The following is a 16,684-nucleotide window of genomic DNA, read 5'->3' on the forward strand; positions in this document are numbered from 1 at the left end:
GGCCAGGTCTGCCTGCGGAGAGGTTGGGAACCTGTGGTCCCAGAGCATCTTTGCGAGCCGTGTCCTTCCCTCTACCAGCACAGCCCCTCCCCAGCAGGTCTGGCCACCCTGCACTCTGGCCCTGGGAGTAGCATGAGGCTGGGTGTCTGTGTCTTCCAGCTTCCCACAGGCAGCGTGAGGACAGCCTGTGCCCCAGAAGCAGGATGAGAAGATGGCAGACTTCCTGTTACCTCGGGGCACCAGCAGCTTCCGAAGGTTCACCCGGGAGTCCCTGGCAGCCATCGAGAAGCGCATGGCAGAGAAGCAAGCCCGGGGCTTGGCCGCCTCACAGGAGAGCCGTGAGGGACTGCCCGAGGAGGAGGCTCCCCGGCCCCAGCTGGACCTGCAGGCCTCCAAAAAGCTGCCCGATCTCTATGGCAACCCGCCCCGAGAACTCATCGGGGAGCCCCTGGAGGACCTGGACCCCTTCTATAGCACCCAAAAGGTGACTGCCACCCACCCCCTGTCAACACAGCAGACGGGGAGAGGGCTTTGCCTCCACGTGGGGCTCTGTTTGGGGTGGGCTCTCCGGGCTTCGGGAAGTGAGTCACTGGTGCTCTAGATTCCAGTCACCTTGATTTTAGAGCTCCAGAATAAAAGGCCAGAACTGTGCAGCCTGAGGTTTGGTATGAGGAAAGAAAGAGGGCAGCCGTGGTTGATCTCCTGCCTCCTTGTGGAGTACCTCCTTGGGGAATCATCTGTGGTTAGGCTTCACCTCTGGAGGACTCCTGTGTCCCATGGTGTGTGTGAATCGGAGTCAGGCCCTGAGTCCTCTCCTGAGAGGAGTTTGGGCCCCAGAGCACAGCATGTGATCCCCTCTCCTAACCAGAGACAGCGTGTAGCCCCCGCCCCCGCCCCAGAGAACTTGCTGGGCCTTGGCTGTGCCAGGCTGGCTCAGGCTAGGGGCCACGGCGGCAGCTCCCTGGGCCTTGCAGGCTGGCGATGGGAAATCTGAGATGGGTGGGGAGGGAGGCTGTTCTGCCATTGTCCCTCCTGAGTGTAGGGAGATGAAGTGGCTTTTGTCCACTCGAGCAGGGTGACTCAGGTTTCCTCCTAGCGTGGATTTCTACCCCGGAGGTAATTCCCCCATCTGGGTCCCCTGCCCTGGCCTCACCTCTCAGGACTGTGTGCCCTGCCCCACCTGCTGCCAGACCATAGGCACACAGGGCTCCTGCAGAGGCCTGGTCCCCAACCCAGCTGCCCACATGTCAGGCCTCGCTGTTGGAGGAAGGGGGTTTGATTTGGACGAGGCCTTTCCCCAGAAGACTCAGGAGGTTGTGGCTGCTCACCTTACTGCTGTCAGTACCAGGGCTGAGGACACACTGGAGGGCAGGCGGATTCGGTGTGCACAGGGCACGTGTGAGAATATGGCAGGTGGGAGTGCTGTGTGTCTGTGTCACCAGGCCCCTGAGTGTGTGTGTGACTGTGCATTTAGGAGACCAAGAGTCTGACAGTGGGCGTGGTGCACGATTGTCTCTGTGTGTATGTGCACATACGTGGGTGAGTGGGGGAAGGGAAAGCCCACCCAGTCTCTCTGCACAGCTGGGAGAGGAGACCTTGAACTTGGTCCTGCTTCCTACCCCTGGTTCACATGACTCAGGTGGGGTCAGGGTCGGCAGCTGAGGCCACAGTTGGGGTCAGAGTTAGGCTGGAAGTTGGGATTAGTCAGGATGGGTAGGCCTAGGTCATGGTTGGTCAGAGCTGGAAGTAAGAATTAGGGTTGGAGTTAGAGCTACAGCTGGTGGTAAGTCAAGGTTTCAGCGGCCAGTCAAAGTGGTAATTAGATTGGAGTTAACTGGGCCAGGCAGGGGGACCCAGTTGAGGGTGAGGTCAGGGCTGGGCTCAGCTTTTGGGGGCTGGTGGTAGTTGAGCATGGAAGGAGTCAAGGAGACTCTCCCTTGTCCCTGGGTCTGAGAGTACTTGAACCATGGCCCAGGTATGATTCTGTCTCTAACCTGTCTCTCCTTACTGGCACCGGGCCGCACTGTCTGCAGTCCCCCCGGGTGATGCAAGCACCACAGCAGAACTTCTGGTCCTGATAGGTCTGGTCAGCTTGTCTCCCCAGCCCAGAATAAATAGAACCTTGTCTCACCAGCCCAACCCTCGGAGAAGCCAGACCCCAGAGCTGTGCCACCTCGGCTGTGCGCACCCTAGCCGGGCAGAGGAGGACCAACTGCTGTCCTCAGGGGCTGCATCTGGCCCAAACATGGCCCACTTGATGGGCACGTGGCTCAGCCTCCAGCGCTCATTGTCCATTCCCATGCCCCCTCGTGCTCTGTAGGCAGTGTCATCTGGAAGCTTGGGAACGGGGTCTACCTTGGGCTGCTCATGATCCCTCCAGGGGGAGATACTAGGTTGTCTACTCTCAGGTGGTATGCACCTGACATCTGTCCCACCCTCCAAGAGATGAGGTCCCAGAGAAAGCTTCTCCTGGGCTTGGGTCTACATTTTTTTGTTCTCTGCTCCTTACCCATTAGTTTTCCTGGCTTACCCAGCTCCCTCACTCCCCACAGGGCCTGGTGGGGAAGCTACGCAGGGTGGGGAGCGGTCAGAAGGGAGAAGGGGAAGAAGGGGGCATCAGCTGGGTCCTGGCCTCTGCTGTGACAATCACGAAAGGCCCCTTCTTGTTGGGACTGTAATTTTAAAACTAAACTAAATTCCATCCAACCTGACATTCCCCTAAACTTGACCTCATCCCACCCCAGCCATGGGCCACCCATCGAGGGTCCACTGACCTGCTGAATGTGCTGGCTGCCCCCCCCCCACCCCTACCGCTCCCTCAGTCTCTCACTTCCTTCCATCCCACACCTTAGCCAGGGAACTCTGACTAGGATTCTAGGGCTCTGAGCCAACAGCTGTCCCCTAGAATCCTCTCCCCATCAGGGCCCTGGGGCTGCCACCCCGCTAAAGCAGGCCTCTGTCCACAGACCTTCATCGTGCTGAATAAAGGCAAGACCATCTTCCGGTTCAGTGCCACCAATGCCTTGTATATCCTCAGTCCCTTCCACCCCATCCGGAGAGCGGCCGTGAAGATTCTGGTCCATTCATATCCTTTGCAGTGAGTCCATGCTGTGTGGACCCTCTAGCCTCACATGGGGTTTGGGGTGGGGATGGGCAGGGTGTTTAGGGCTAAGGGTGGTGCCAGTTCCAGGCTGGTCCTCAGACAAGCAGCACAGTCATCACCAGGGAGCTGCTTAGAAATGCAGACTTTCAGACCCCACCCCAGACCTACCGAATCAGCATCTGCATTTTAACGTGATCCCAGGGCTTCTTGGGCACATGCAAGTTTGGGAAACCCTGCTCTGCTTCTTCAGGAGAGAAAGTCATGGAGGTTAAGCTACTGAGGACTCCAGAAGAAATGAAGCCTATCAGTGTCCCCTGGCTCTGATATTGGCTCCAGATGTCCCCTCCCACTGCGCCGGCTTGGCCCTGCATCTCCCTGCCCACTTTGGGGGACCTCAAGCAGGTCACGGGGGCTCAGCCAAGGAGAAACCACCTCCCAATAAAGAAGACCTCAGCTTATTCAGACATGGGCATCTCTCACGGGTGGAAACACTTGCTTTTTGATTAAGTGTTGACAAAATGTTTGCAGTTTCAGAGTATCTCAGAGAACTTTGGTTAGCATTAAATTATATAAATCACAGCTAAAAAAGCTGCAGGCTGCGGAGGAGAGCAGTTGAGGTGCAGCAGTGTAATAAGGGACAGTCCTGGTCTTTGGGCCTTAGAGGGCCTCATTCAGGTCGTGTGTGCGACGGGGTGCCACGACCCAATCACAGCTGTCCTCCCAACTTCAGGAAAGGGGCCCCACAGATGGAGCCTCTCAGGGCGGGCTGGTGTCCAGCTGTAGGGTCAGGCATCTGTGTGTTATTGTGACGGCCTGGGCAGCCCTTCCTCTGGCTGGCAGCTGGCTCTGCTGTTAATCAAATCAGTGCTGCTGGGCTCAGCCGTGTGATTGGTTGTGTGTGTGTGGCTGGCCCGATAGGGCTTCCCGGGGTCACCCCTCAATTGCCTACTCTGGACCAACCTTTTCAGAGGCCAAGGTAGAGACCTCAGCCATCAACCTCTGGGCAGGGAAGAAGGCTTCAGGAAAACGGCTGCCCAGCAAGGGACTGAGGAACCGAGACCGGTGCTGATGCTCAGGAAGTTTTCTGTCCAGGCAGGGATGAGGGAGGCTTCTTCCTGGTTCCACTTTCTGCCCCCTGGGCCCCAGGGCCTGATCCTCACCCCAGGGGTTAATTGGAGGCATTCGGTGCTGCATGTGTTCTCTGCATGCAGATGCTCTCTTCCCTCTTCCAGCTCACTGCTGCTTTTCTCAGGGGCTCCTGAGAAACATGTGTGTCCGGGAAAACCCCCCACAGCTCGTGGCTGTGGCATCAGCAGAGTGGTTTCTAGGGTGGCAGATACCTTAGGGAGGGGCTCCATTGAGGGGGCAGCCTGCCATTCACAGCCGCATCTTACTTTGTGAAGCAACAGTGGTTCTATATTTAATTTTGAGCCATTCTGACACTGTTTCCGAGCTCCCTGTAAGTGCCAGGCACTTTACTGGGCACCTTGGGGGTATCGAGCTGAATAAGAGCCTGTCCTTACCCCTTTGGGAATTTTACAGTTCCCTAAGAGTGATGAGACAGCCACATGAGTAGTTGTCATTCCTGCCAGCGGGTGGGCACAGCCTGGTGAGAGCTGTGCAGCGGGAGGAGGAAAGGCCAGCCTCCTTTCTCACTCTGAGCCTGTCTCCAGCAGCACTCCAGGGGCATGGCCTCCGTGAAAGCATGCTCCAGCTCCCACCTGGGGCTTCTCCTCCCCGTATCTAACCAACCCAGCACTGTTTGGCAGCCACAGCGGCCCCCAGGGATGCAGCAGCAGCCCCAGGGTTCCTGCAAGACCCTGGACTGCGCCGTGGGGCGGATGAGGCCACGAGGCAGGTGGTCGAGGGAGGCGGTGGGGGCACTGGAGTCCCCAGCCTGGCCAGGGGGTCCATTAAGCAGTGGCTCTGAGGCTGTGAGGTGCTGGCTTCACCCACAGTCCCTGAGGACTCTGAGCCAGCCTATGTCCCCCAGGGCAGCTGCCCCAGGGAAGTGGCTCTGCCTCAGTGAGGCCCTGTGCTGGGCTGCCTGCAGCTGCCTTGACACTCCACTGCCTGGGGGTGGGAGCACACTGTGGGCCCTCAACAGCGCCCCTTAGTGGGTTCAGGGGGCACTGGGGGAGAGGAAGGGCCAAGATCTGTGGGGTTTGGGAGCCTCCTGTGTGCCCTTGAACCTGCCATTCAAAGTGTGGTACACAGACCAGAAGCATCAGCATCACAAGGATCTTGTAGGAACTGCCGAATCTCCGACCCCACCCCAGGACGTGGTTTCAGCAAGGTCCCCATGATTTGTGCGCACACTGCCCTAGGGCAGTTGTTTCCAAGTGTCATCTGTGAAGGCCACCTTAGACTCACCTGGGAAGTTTGTTAAAAATGCAGACTCTTAGCCCTGTCCAGACCAGAATCATCAGTGTAGGAATCTACACGCTCTCCATGCATTTCTCTCTTTTGTAATGGAGATATAATTCACATATCATAAAATTTACCATTTTAAAGTTACAATTCAGTGGAGTTGAGTGTATTTATATAGTTGCACGAACATCACTGCTATCTAATTCCAGAACATTTTCGTTACCCCAAAAAGAAATTCCATGCCCATAAGTAGTCACTATGCCTTGCTAACACACACAGATTTCATGTTGCATTATGAACTTTTTTGAGTCGTGAATTGTGAACTTTCACTCTGCTTACATGTTTTTCTTACTGTAATAAAAAGCACGTAACATAAAATTTGCCATCTTCACCAATTTTTTTTCTTTTTTTGGTGAGGAAGATTCACTCTGAGCTAACATCCATTGCCAACCTTCCTCTTTGTTTGCTTGAGGAAGATTAGCCCTGAACTAACACCTGTGCCAGTCTTCCTCTATGTTGTATGTGGGACACCACCACAGCATGGCTGATGAGTGGAGCAGGTCCGCGCCCAGGATCCGAACCTGCAAACCCAGGCCGCCGAAGTGGAACGTGCAGAACTTTAACTACTCAGCCATGGAGCCAGCCCCCAGCCATCTTAACCATTTTTATGTGTGTAGTACAGTCGTGTTAACCACATGCTTGTTGTGCAATAGATCTCTAGAACTTTTTCATCTTCCAAATCCAAAAGTCTATACTCATTGTTGGCTTACATTTTTATATCCACTCAAACGTCTGAGTTCCCACACATGCACAGTTCTGTGCCAGGCCCTTTCAAAAGGGCCGGAGGGGCGAAGACAACCTTAAAAGGGGCGGGAATGCAGTCCCTGCTCTCAAGAAATCTGCCACCAGGCAGAAAGAGAACCTGCTCACTTGCCACCATCCACACGTTCACAGTGACATGCCAGCAAGTGCAGGATAATTCAGTTGGCTTTGCTCTGTGCTCCACGCTTGCAATGCATCCCTGGGAAGTTGCCTAAAAAGTAAATATGGGCATGCAGAATTATTTTTTCCTGTATATTTTTGTTAGAATCCTGCAGAACGTGTTCCTGCCAGGATTAAATAGAAGGAACCAACTGAACTCCCCATTCCGCTGTAGTCACATCCAGAGGCCTCACGCTCACGCCGAGAAGCATTGTGCCTTCCTGGGTGCGCAGGATCTGTTCACAAAATCCTCCCACGTTCCTCTAGCAGATTCAAATGGGCAATCAAACCACATGTTTGTGTGTGTGTGTGTGTGTGTATGTGTGCATGTTCATTTAATAGCACAAATATCTGAAAGTACCCCCCACAGTTAATTCCCTTCTCTTTGGGAGTTTTTTCACTTCTTGGGGAGTGAAGACAGGCAGGCCAAGTTTCAGTCATTCCCCACAAACCATGCAGGCAGTCCTTGCTGGCATTTTAATTATGAGGCTGGGAGTGGGTGTTGGGGACAATGACACGACAAGATCGAAGATGTTCAGCTGAGCTCAGGCCTGGAGAGCTGGCCTTTGCCTCTGCCTACACATGGGACCCGCTCAGTCATCAGTCTGAAACTACCAGGCAGGGCAAACAGGTGTGCCCTGGCCAGGAGTGCACTTGGCTCATCTCTCTGGTATTGGCTGTGTGCTTGGCTCCATGGGGCACCTGGGGACGCTTTGGGGAGAGTCACAAGGACTAGAGGTTCAGTCTAGGGAGGAAGAGATGACACACATGCATATACACGGGCACACACACATACACAGGAGTGACTGGGAATAGTGAAGGGCTGTCCTCAAGGCCAGGAGAGCCAGGCAGGGCTTTGGACACCAAGTGGCAGAGACTAGAGTCTGCCGCATCTCACCCTAAGCCATTGCTATGTCTGGAAAGCCAAAACCCAGACAAGTGGCTCCTGTTATTTCCCACCATTCAACCCAGGCCCTGTCTTTCAGGACTCAGAAGGGCTGTCTGCTATGTCTCTTCCCTAAGTCTCTGTGTTAGAGTTCAGCTCACCTTGTCTGTGTCCAGCCAAGTCCTCTGGTCCCAGGCAGCCTGCCCACACCACTGCTTTCTGCCGAGGGGCCTTTTCTCCACTCTAATGAGAGCTGTGAGCACTCTGCCTACAGCCCAGAGAGGCTTGGCTCCACAGGGAGGGGGTCTCCCCAGTCCTCAGCCCAGCCTGCTTCGCCATGACCAGCTGGGCTGACTGATTGCTGGAGGAACCCTAGCTGGCCTTCAGTGCCTGTCTAAATGCCTCCTCTGGGAAGCCTTCCTGCCCAGTCCAGCCAGAGGCGGGTCTGGATTCTCATAACATCCCATCTGGGAGCAGTTCAGTGGCTCAGATGCCTCCCTGTCTCTCACACAGGGCCAGGCACACATGCTCAGGTGAGGTTTGTTCTGCAAAATGACAGTTCCATTCCTCCTCCTGGGTGGCAGTCTGCTCACACTTTACGGAGCCCTTCACTCATTTGGTTTTCATACTGTCCCGTGGGTGGCAGAGTCCAGGTGTGAGATCGCATTCCCACTTGGCAGATGGGAGCCTGCGCAGTGCGACTCACGCAGGCCCTTCAGTCTGGAGGCAGGGGAATGGACCAACGACCTTGGGTGTCATCGTGCAGACAGTGCCACAGCAGGGCTCAGAGTGGAGGCTTGCGCTGGGTCATCCAGGGCTCAGAGCGGGCTCTGCCATGGGCCAGCTTTGTACCTGGAGTGGTTTTCTGTGGCAGCTGTCACAAATGACCACAAATTTAGTGGCTCTAAACAACACAAATTTAGCATCTCACGGTTCCGGAGGTCAGAATCCAAAAAGGTCTCCCTGGGCTAAAGTTAAGGTGTCTGCAGGCCTTCCTTCCTGGAGGCTCCAGGGAAGAAGCTGTTTTCTAGGCTTTTCCAGTTTCTGGAATCTACATGGCTTATGGTCCCCTTCTGTCTGCAAAGCCAGCAACAGCTGGCGGAGTCTTTCTCACGTGCGTCCCTCTGACGCTGACTCTCCTGCCACCCTCTTTCACTTCTGAGGACCCTGTGATGACATTGGGCCCCCCCAGATAATCCCGGATAATCTCCACATCTCAAGATCCTTAATTTAATCACATCTGCAGAGTGCCTTTTGCCGTGTAAAGTAACACTCACAGTTTCCAGGGGTTAGGATGTGGTCGTCTTTGGGGGGCTGTTATTCTTCTTAATATAGTATCCTTTAACTTAACCTCACGGTGCCTCCATCTCCTTGTCTGTGAAATGGAGACGAAGTCCCCCCTCATGGGTTGTTGGGAGAATTGAATTAGTTAGTGGATATGGAGAGCAGAGCCTTGCACCTGGGAAGGGCTCAGTAAATATTTGCTCTTAGCATCATTACTTTCATATTTCAGGAATCATCTGGCATCCTCAGTAGATGGTTTAGCAATGGATCTGTGGGGATGAATAAAGGCTGGTTGAGGGGTTCGTTAACTGTCTGCCCAGCAAGGAAAGCCTTGGCACAGAGCCCGGGTGTGGGGAACGTGTGTGTGTGTAAGGGAGAAGGGATACTGAGATGTGTATCTGATCCTGCCCTTGAAAGCTGGAGAAGGAGAGAGACCTGCCTTGGAGACCCCCAGAGGGATGGGCAGATGCCAAGCTGAGGGAGGGACCGCGATGCCAGGAGAGGTCTCTCTGGCCAGGGAGAAATCAAGGCTTCCTGGGGCCATGGTTTCTGAGCTGAGCAACTCTGGTTTGACTAAGAGGGGTTCCCAAAGCCCAATGTCAGATGAGAATTTATTATAAACTGGGGGCTGGGTTTGGTCTGCTATTGCCTGGTTGCCTAGAAGTAGGCCTGGAGGTATGGAGGGCATCCACCTGGATTCCTTGAGAGGCCTCACGTCTCTCCCCAGCTGGGGCACCCCCTACTTAGAAGTCAGTACTTGAGTTCAGCCCAGTCTCCAGGCTGACTGCCTTGGCCTCCCCTCGGGCCTGAGTTTGAGCCAGGCGATGGAAGAGGGTGGAGCTCTGGTAGAGAGGAAAGAGGCAGGCCCCTGGAGCTCAATTATTGCAGCTCCCGGGCAGCCTGAGGGATCGCAGAGCTGGCGGCTGCTGCTGCGCTTGGGGTTGAGGCTGGGGTGGTGTGGTGAGCCTGGGGGCAGCCGCAGGCAGGGCGTGGGAGGCCCAGCCTCTCCTCTCTGGCTGGGGAGGGGATTTGTGAGGGCAACAGAGTGTCCCTGTTCTCAGCCAAGCCCTTGGGGGATCCCAGCCCACAAGAGACTGAGCGTCTGTCCCTTGCTTCTCAGCAGGCCTTGCAGAGGTGAAGGAGGCTGTGAAGATCAGAGCTTCGTCCAGCCAAAAGCAGCAGCTAGGACTTGTAGCCAAAGAGTCAGGGGTCAGACAAGGCCTCGGGTAGTTCAATTCAAGGTCAAAGGCCCAGAAGGATGCCCAAGACAGTCCCAGCATTTGAAGAGCTCCCCTGCTGGTGAGGGACAGGTGGACATTGCCATTCAGTGAGCAACCTTGCAATGAGAAGGGGATGCCCCGTGCCCTGGGGGTGCAGGGGCTGCAGCAACCGAGGTCAGGGCAGGTTGCTCGGGGAGGGGATCTTCCTGCTGGGGTGCTCCTGCTGAGGGGGAGCTTCTGCTGAGGGGTGCTCCTGCTGACGGGTGCTCCTGCTGAGGGGTGCTTCTGCTGAGGGGTTTCTTGGAGGAAGACAAGGAGTACATCAGGTGGAGCAGAGGACAGGCGTGAGGAACATGCGCAAAGTCAGGAAGCAGCACCTGCCTCCCCCAGGGGCAGTGTGTTCTCACAAGATGTCTAAGTTTTGGCAGCAGAACAGCTTTTCAGAGAAGTCCTAAGCCAGAGTTCAGCCTGAGTGGCTCCTAAAGAAGTGGGGAGGGGACTCGGAGCCCTGCCCCATGGCCTTCCTCTCCCACACTGGCCCCTGAGGAACAGTTTATAAATGCCTCTCCCTCCATTGTGGCTGAGGACAGCACTCCTGTGTGGCTCCAGGATTAAATCTCTGAGGTCTGGGGGTCGGCCCTTCCTCCCTTCCCTCCAGGATGGACCCTCCAGGGGACCCTGCCAAAGGGGCGAATTCAGGTATCTGGTCCCTGCCAGGGGCTGTGGAGCAGAGCAGCTGTCCAGCTGCAAGTGCCAGGGAGGGGACAGAGGCCAGCCTCGGTGGGGAGAGGTTGGCACAGCCCAAGTGTGTCTCCTTGGAGCCCCTGTTGCATTGATCTGGCAGCACTGGCCTGGCAGTGACAACCCCAGGGCCAGGCCCCTCTGGCAGCAGTGGCCAGCTGGCCCCCTGCACGCAGCTTTCCTTGACCCTCGCCACGCTCTTCAGCATGCTCATCATGTGCACCATCCTGACCAACTGCGTGTTCATGGCCCAGCACGACCCTCCACCCTGGACCAAGTATGTCGAGTGAGTATCTTTAGGGCCTCTCCAGCTGGCCCCTTCTGTCCTCCCTTTTCCATTCCATACTGTAGCCCCTAAAGTCACCCCAAAAGAGGCCCAGGGAGTCACCCACCTGGGGTCCCTTGGCCAAGCCCCTACCCTCCTTCTCTACTCCCAGGCCTGCCAACTTCTGGCTTTGAGCTGTGCCCTCGGGGGAGGAAGCTCTCCAGGTTGGCAAAGTGGGGATGTCTCCCTGTCGCACTCTAAAGAGTGTTGATGACCTTGGAGAAGGCTCTGAAATAATAGTAATTTATTGAGCCCTTAGTGCATGCCAGCGCGATCATAGAACAATAGGCAGCATCTCCTTTAACCCTCAGGGCAGCTCCACCGGGAAGGCACAGCCACTCTCCCCATGTGACAGATGAAGAGACTGAGAACTGGAGAAGTTACTTGCCCAAAACCATGCAGCCAGGAGGTGTGGCCACTGAGAAAGGCCCAGAGATCTCCCCACTTTTACCACACTCTGCTGCCTTTTTGTCCCCAAGTCCCGCCTCAAACCATTTGTGCAGTTTTAGAGAACTATTTCTGGTCCTCTCTTCCCAAATGAAAGTACCTCACCCCCAGGTTCTAAGCAGAGCTGAGAGGCCCTTGGTGCAGTTGGCTCCTGTCTTGAGAGGACCGACAGAATGTTAGGGACAGCCTCTCTTACCAAAACCAGGGCCCACAGCCAGCAGCTGAGACCTGGGAAGCAGTGTGGGTGTGGCCCTCTCCCATTCCAGCCCTCTGGGCCACAGTCCCGGCATCCAGGCATTTGGGATTCTTCAGCCCATCCCGGGCAGAGAGAAAAGGCCCCCAGCCAGCCGTCAGTGTTAGAACATTAACCCCCTTTCCAAGCCCAAGGCAGACAGCTGTGCCCACACCTACCTATAGGTGGTTGAGGACAGACCATGCTCCCATCACTAGCTGCCTGAGGACCCACAAACAAGGGTGAGGGGCCGTGACTCTGAGTGTCCTTACTGTTCCACGGTGGCCACCAGATGCCTATGTACATGGACCCCCAGGGCTGGGGTGAGGGGGTAGATGGAACGTCTTCTTACACCAACACAGCCAGGAGAGAGAAGGTGGAGGGTTCAGATGGGCTCATGGCAGGCACTCAACAATGCTAAATCACCAAGGGGGAAGATGCATTAGTTAGCCGGATGTTTGGAATAAAGCTCCAGCCCCCAACTCCAGCTCTGCCAATGGCGATGTTGCAGAGAGCCTCCGGGGGTCTGAGGGCCTCTTGAGAGAGGAGCTGCATGGGGCTCATGCCGTGTGGGGAACCTGGCGAACCTGGCCTGTAGGCTTCGGCCTCCTGAGAAACCCCGCCGGTCTCTCCTCCCCAGGTACACCTTCACTGCCATTTACACCTTTGAGTCTCTGGTCAAGATTCTGGCTCGAGGCTTCTGCCTGCATGCATTCACCTTTCTTCGGGACCCGTGGAACTGGCTGGACTTCAGCGTGATTGTCATGGCGTAAGTACCTTGCTCGCTGCACCATGCTGTGCCACCCCAGGCCACCCTGAGGGGCGTGTGTGCCACTCTCGGCCCCGGGCTGCCAAGCCCTCTCAGCTCCCTGGGGCAGTCCACATGCAGCTCTGCTCGGGGCTGTAGGGCAGCCCTCCTGACTGCTGTAGCAGGAGGAGACAGGATGGAGGCCCTCAGCTCATCCTAGTGGGAAAGATGGGTCCAAAGTGGCTCAGGTGGGTCACGGTGGTCAGGTCCACTGGCTCATCTGTGGCTTTCCAGCAGCCCTGTGCTCAAGGGACATCATTAAGATTCTGGTTTAGCATCCTCTGCCCTTTCTGACAAGGGAAATCAGTATTATGGCCTGAAATCTCTGGACCACTGTGAAACAGTAACCAGACTCCAAGGTGATTAAGGATGAAACTGCAGGGAAGAGAAGGGGCCTGGAGAAGTGACCAGGCCTCCCTGGGAACTCATGCCGGGCACACCAGCATGTCTGCTCTCTCTGCTCATAGACTCCATGTTTGGCACATTTTATGGCACCTGATCACTGACATGATCCATTGGGTCCTCACACCAGCAGAGGAGGTAGGCTGGATAGGGATTCTTGATCCCTATTTTCCAAATGAGCAAACTGAGGCCAAGGACACACACTGAGTCCTCCAGAAGGTGAACATCATCGCAGCCTGGTCTGTGCAGGTTGAGACCTCACTCCCTTGCCTAGGAGTCCCTTGCAGGGGGGTTGGGTTGAGGCGTTGCACTCTGGCTGTCTCGGGCAGTGGCTGCTGTGTTCTAGTGGGGACAGCTGCTCAGGGAGGGTCTCCTGTGCAGGACTCGTGGTCAGGGCTGAGCCATCAAACTCTTTCTGGAAGCCTGATGTGTGTGGAGAACCCAGTGTGTGCAGGACTGGGCTCCACACCTTGGCAAGAGGCAGAGATGGTGAGGGTTATATTCCCTGCCCTTGCAGAGCCTCAGTTTCCCCGCTTGTGAAAGGATGGTGCTGGGCCAGGTGGTATAAGAGGTTCAGTTCAGCTCTTCCTTTCTAGGACTCTCAGATTCACTGAATCCACCCATTCATGACAAAGACTTTATTTAACCCAGACATGAGCAGCCCTGCTGTGAGCTCAGCCTTGCTGTGAGGGAGAGAGCAGAGGGGGAAACTGGGCCCTGCTCATGGGATGCTTTCAAACTAGCTAGTGAACCTGGTGGCTAGAAAATGCATCAGAACCTGTTTCTAGGTACCCTGTGAGCTGACTCCAGCCCACCACTTTACAGCTGGGGAAACTGAGGCTCAGAGAGAGGCTGCCACTTGCCCCCAATCCAGTGTAGATTTAGGCCCAAGCAAAGCCAAGTGAACAAGGGAGAGAGCAGTGGGAGATGAGGATGCAAAGTGGTGGGGTAGGTTGTGCGGCCTTAGAGGTGGAGGTAAAAGCCAGGTGGGGGTTAAGAGCAGGGAGTGACGTGCTCTGATTTACATTCTCTGAAGTTCGCCCTGGCTACTGTGTGGACAAGAGACTGTAGAAGGTGACGGTGGAAGCAGAGCAGTTAGGAGCCTGTTTTAGTAGCCAGGAGGGAGGTGACAGTGGCTGGGACCAGCGTCCAAGTGGAGAAGGTGAACGACATGGTCAGATTCTGGATGTATTTTGAAGGTGGGTCAGGCAGGAGACCCCCAGGTGGTTCTTGGCTTGAGTAGCTGGGTGAATGGTGTTACCACCCATTGAAACGGAGAAAGGTGGGAGGAGCTGGCTGAGGGAGGAAGAGAATCAAAAGTCCAGTTTGGAATGTATTAAATTTGAAAGCACCTGGTGTGAGAGATTGAGTAGGTGTCTGGATATTCTAGTCTGGAGTTCAGGAAAGTGGTCCGAGGTGGAAATAGAAATTTAGAAGCCCTCAGGATGTAGATGGCATTTAAAGCCAGGAGACTGGAAAGACATCACCTAGGAGTGAGTGTAGCCAGAGAAGGGAAGCTGCCTGGGGACTATACTGAAGGATGCTCTAGGGTCTCGAGGTCAGGAAAGAAGGAGGATTGAGTGAAGAAAACTGGAGGGAACTGCCAGGGAGGGTGGAGGGAAACCAGGAGAGAGCAGAGTGATTCAACTGGAAAGGTACGGCAAGGAGACCGAGGAAGGAGAGAACCAAGAATGGACCAGCCATTGGAGTGGACAACGTGAAGATCATTGATGACCTTGACAAGACAGGTTCCAGTGGGTTGAGGGACATACGTCTGATTAGACAGGGCTGGAGAGAGTGGAAGGAGGCGAGGTGGAGCAAGTGTAGACATCTGGAGTTATCTTTGCGGGCTGATGGAAAGGATCCAGTAGAGAAGGGAAGTCTGATGATGGAGGAGGGGCAAATTGCAGAGCAAAGCCCTTGAGCTGTCCCGAGGGGTGGGAATCCAGGGCCTGGGGGGAACCTTGACCTTAAGAGCAGGGCAGGCAGAATTTCAGGTGGTGTTGGATAGAGTAGATGATGAGAGAAGGAATTTCTCTTCTGATTGCTTCTATTTTCTCAGTGATAAGAAGCAGGGTCATCAGCCGAGAACACAGAGTAGGGAGGCATGTCTGAGGTTTGAGGAGAGAGGGAGCACTCTCATGTCGGAGCCATGAGCTATTGCACTGACTTGGAAATGGAGTAGGATTGCTGGCCGGGCCCTCGAGGAGGGGGGCAGTGATCCCTGGACCCCTGAGGGCCTAGTGTCACAGGAAGGGAGCTTCCACAGGAAAGGACACAGCGTCTGCCTGATCCATCCCTACCTTCCCATCCTGGAGCCTCAGCAGGACTGTGTCACGGCAGTGACACTCCCAGACCCCAGGAAAGGGGTCGCACGGGGCCCCTTGTCTGACAGCAGGGGCCAGGCTTCGGCCCGTCTTCAGCCCATGTCTCTGGGAGATGCTCTGCATGACCTCAGGCCCTTAGCACGTCCTCCTGTCCTGCTTGGGGAGAGAATCCCAGTCTCAGTCCCCATGAGATCCCTTGGGGACCCGCTCCTTCTGCTCAGCATCACAGAGCAGGTGTGTAATCCTCACCACGGCTGGCCTGCCTACCTTCGCTCTGAACCAGAACCAGGGGTGACAAAGCAGAACAGGGCCTCAGAGGCCACCAGACTGTTTCCACGTCTCTGAGCATCTCACAGAAATGTCACACTCAGTTCCCCGGGGGCCGCATGGACCCATTGAAATGTAGGTTTGTGCTCTGGACTGGACTCGCCCGGCAGCTCCGATTGACAGAGATTCCGCGTTATGAACACAATGAATTAGTGCTATGGTAATGCAGTGAAACACATCATCCTACAGCCAAAACAGTTCAATAACATGGGACGCCTAGGATAATCAGAGGAGCCTTGAGTGGCAGAAAAGTTCTATTCGATGAAATTCCCCATCCCACCCTTGGTTTTACAGATGGAGAAACTGAGGCTCAGAGAGAGCCTACCACTTGCCCAAAGTTATAGAATGAGTTAGCAGCAACACTGGGACTAAAACCAAGTCTCCTAACTTGTAACCAGGAGAGGCACCCGCAGTCTGATGCTTCTGATTCCCCACCCCCAATTTAGGGGCTGTGGGAGGGTCAGGGGGGTGTGCCAGGAAGCCTGCCAGGCAACCCTCCAGCCGGAGCTCTTCGTGGGGCCCCCTCCCAGCTGGGCATTACCTGCTAGTTAGCACAGCCTCCCTCCCACCTTCTGGGGTTGTTATGGAAACCAAACCTGGAGGGGAAGGGAGGGAGGGCAGAGAGGAGAGGGTGGCATTCAGTGCGGTGGCTGTGGTGCTGGCTATACCTTCTGCCAGCAGCCCCATGAGGGGCCGTCTACATCGAAGGGGAGGGCTGCACAGCAGCGTAGGGCTGGAGCAGGAAGAACGCCAGGGTCTGCCCTTCCTCTTGGTTCCTCAGCCTCCCAAAAGGCTCCTTGCTGTGCTGCTGCTGGTGTGATAGGGAAGGGATTCTCACCCACCACCCTCTGCTCTTCCTGTGGGGGGGCCCGTGGCACCACCCGCCACAGCTGTCTGCCCTTGCCCAGCAGCTTGGCCACAGCAGAAGGAGAAGAATGGCTTGGAGGAGAGTTGTGCCAACCTTACAGGGGCGGAGCCTTACCTGTACCCCTGCTACCGCGGAAGCTGGCCCTTTGCCTGCTTGCCACACTCCAGGGCCCCAAGAGAGGGCTTGATGGGGTCTCGGGCCCCAGCACGGGAAGCAGGCAGGCACCAGGCTCTGGACCGAGTAAGAGGCAACAGCTCGCATGTCACAGACATGGTCACAGACACACCGTGCCCTCACGCAGCCCTGCACCCCACCTTTGAGACTTCCTTCCCCTAAGGATTGCGCTCCCACGCGTGTCCTGAC

General features: G+C 55.7%; 1 protein-coding gene across 4 annotated transcripts in view; it reads left to right on the top strand.

The window, feature by feature from the left end:
- SCN5A (sodium voltage-gated channel alpha subunit 5) overlaps positions 1-16,684 on the top strand; it is a 99,475-nt gene that overhangs the window by 15,750 nt on the left and 67,041 nt on the right. For 3 of the 4 annotated variants that reach the window (XM_070577231.1, XM_070577230.1, XM_070577233.1), the window contains exons 2-5: positions 160-484; positions 2,967-3,084; positions 10,781-10,871; positions 12,230-12,358. In XM_070577231.1, the coding sequence (XP_070433332.1) occupies positions 212-484; positions 2,967-3,084; positions 10,781-10,871; positions 12,230-12,358 (611 nt within the window). In that variant the 5' untranslated portion in view covers positions 160-211. Of the gene's footprint in view, positions 1-159; positions 485-2,966; positions 3,086-10,780; positions 10,872-12,229; positions 12,359-16,684 lie in introns of all 4 variants that reach the window. The other variant, XM_070577232.1, reaches the window with a different exon arrangement.

This window comes from Equus przewalskii, chromosome 15 (assembly GCF_037783145.1).
Source record: "Equus przewalskii isolate Varuska chromosome 15, EquPr2, whole genome shotgun sequence".
NCBI lineage: Eukaryota > Metazoa > Chordata > Mammalia > Perissodactyla > Equidae > Equus > Equus przewalskii.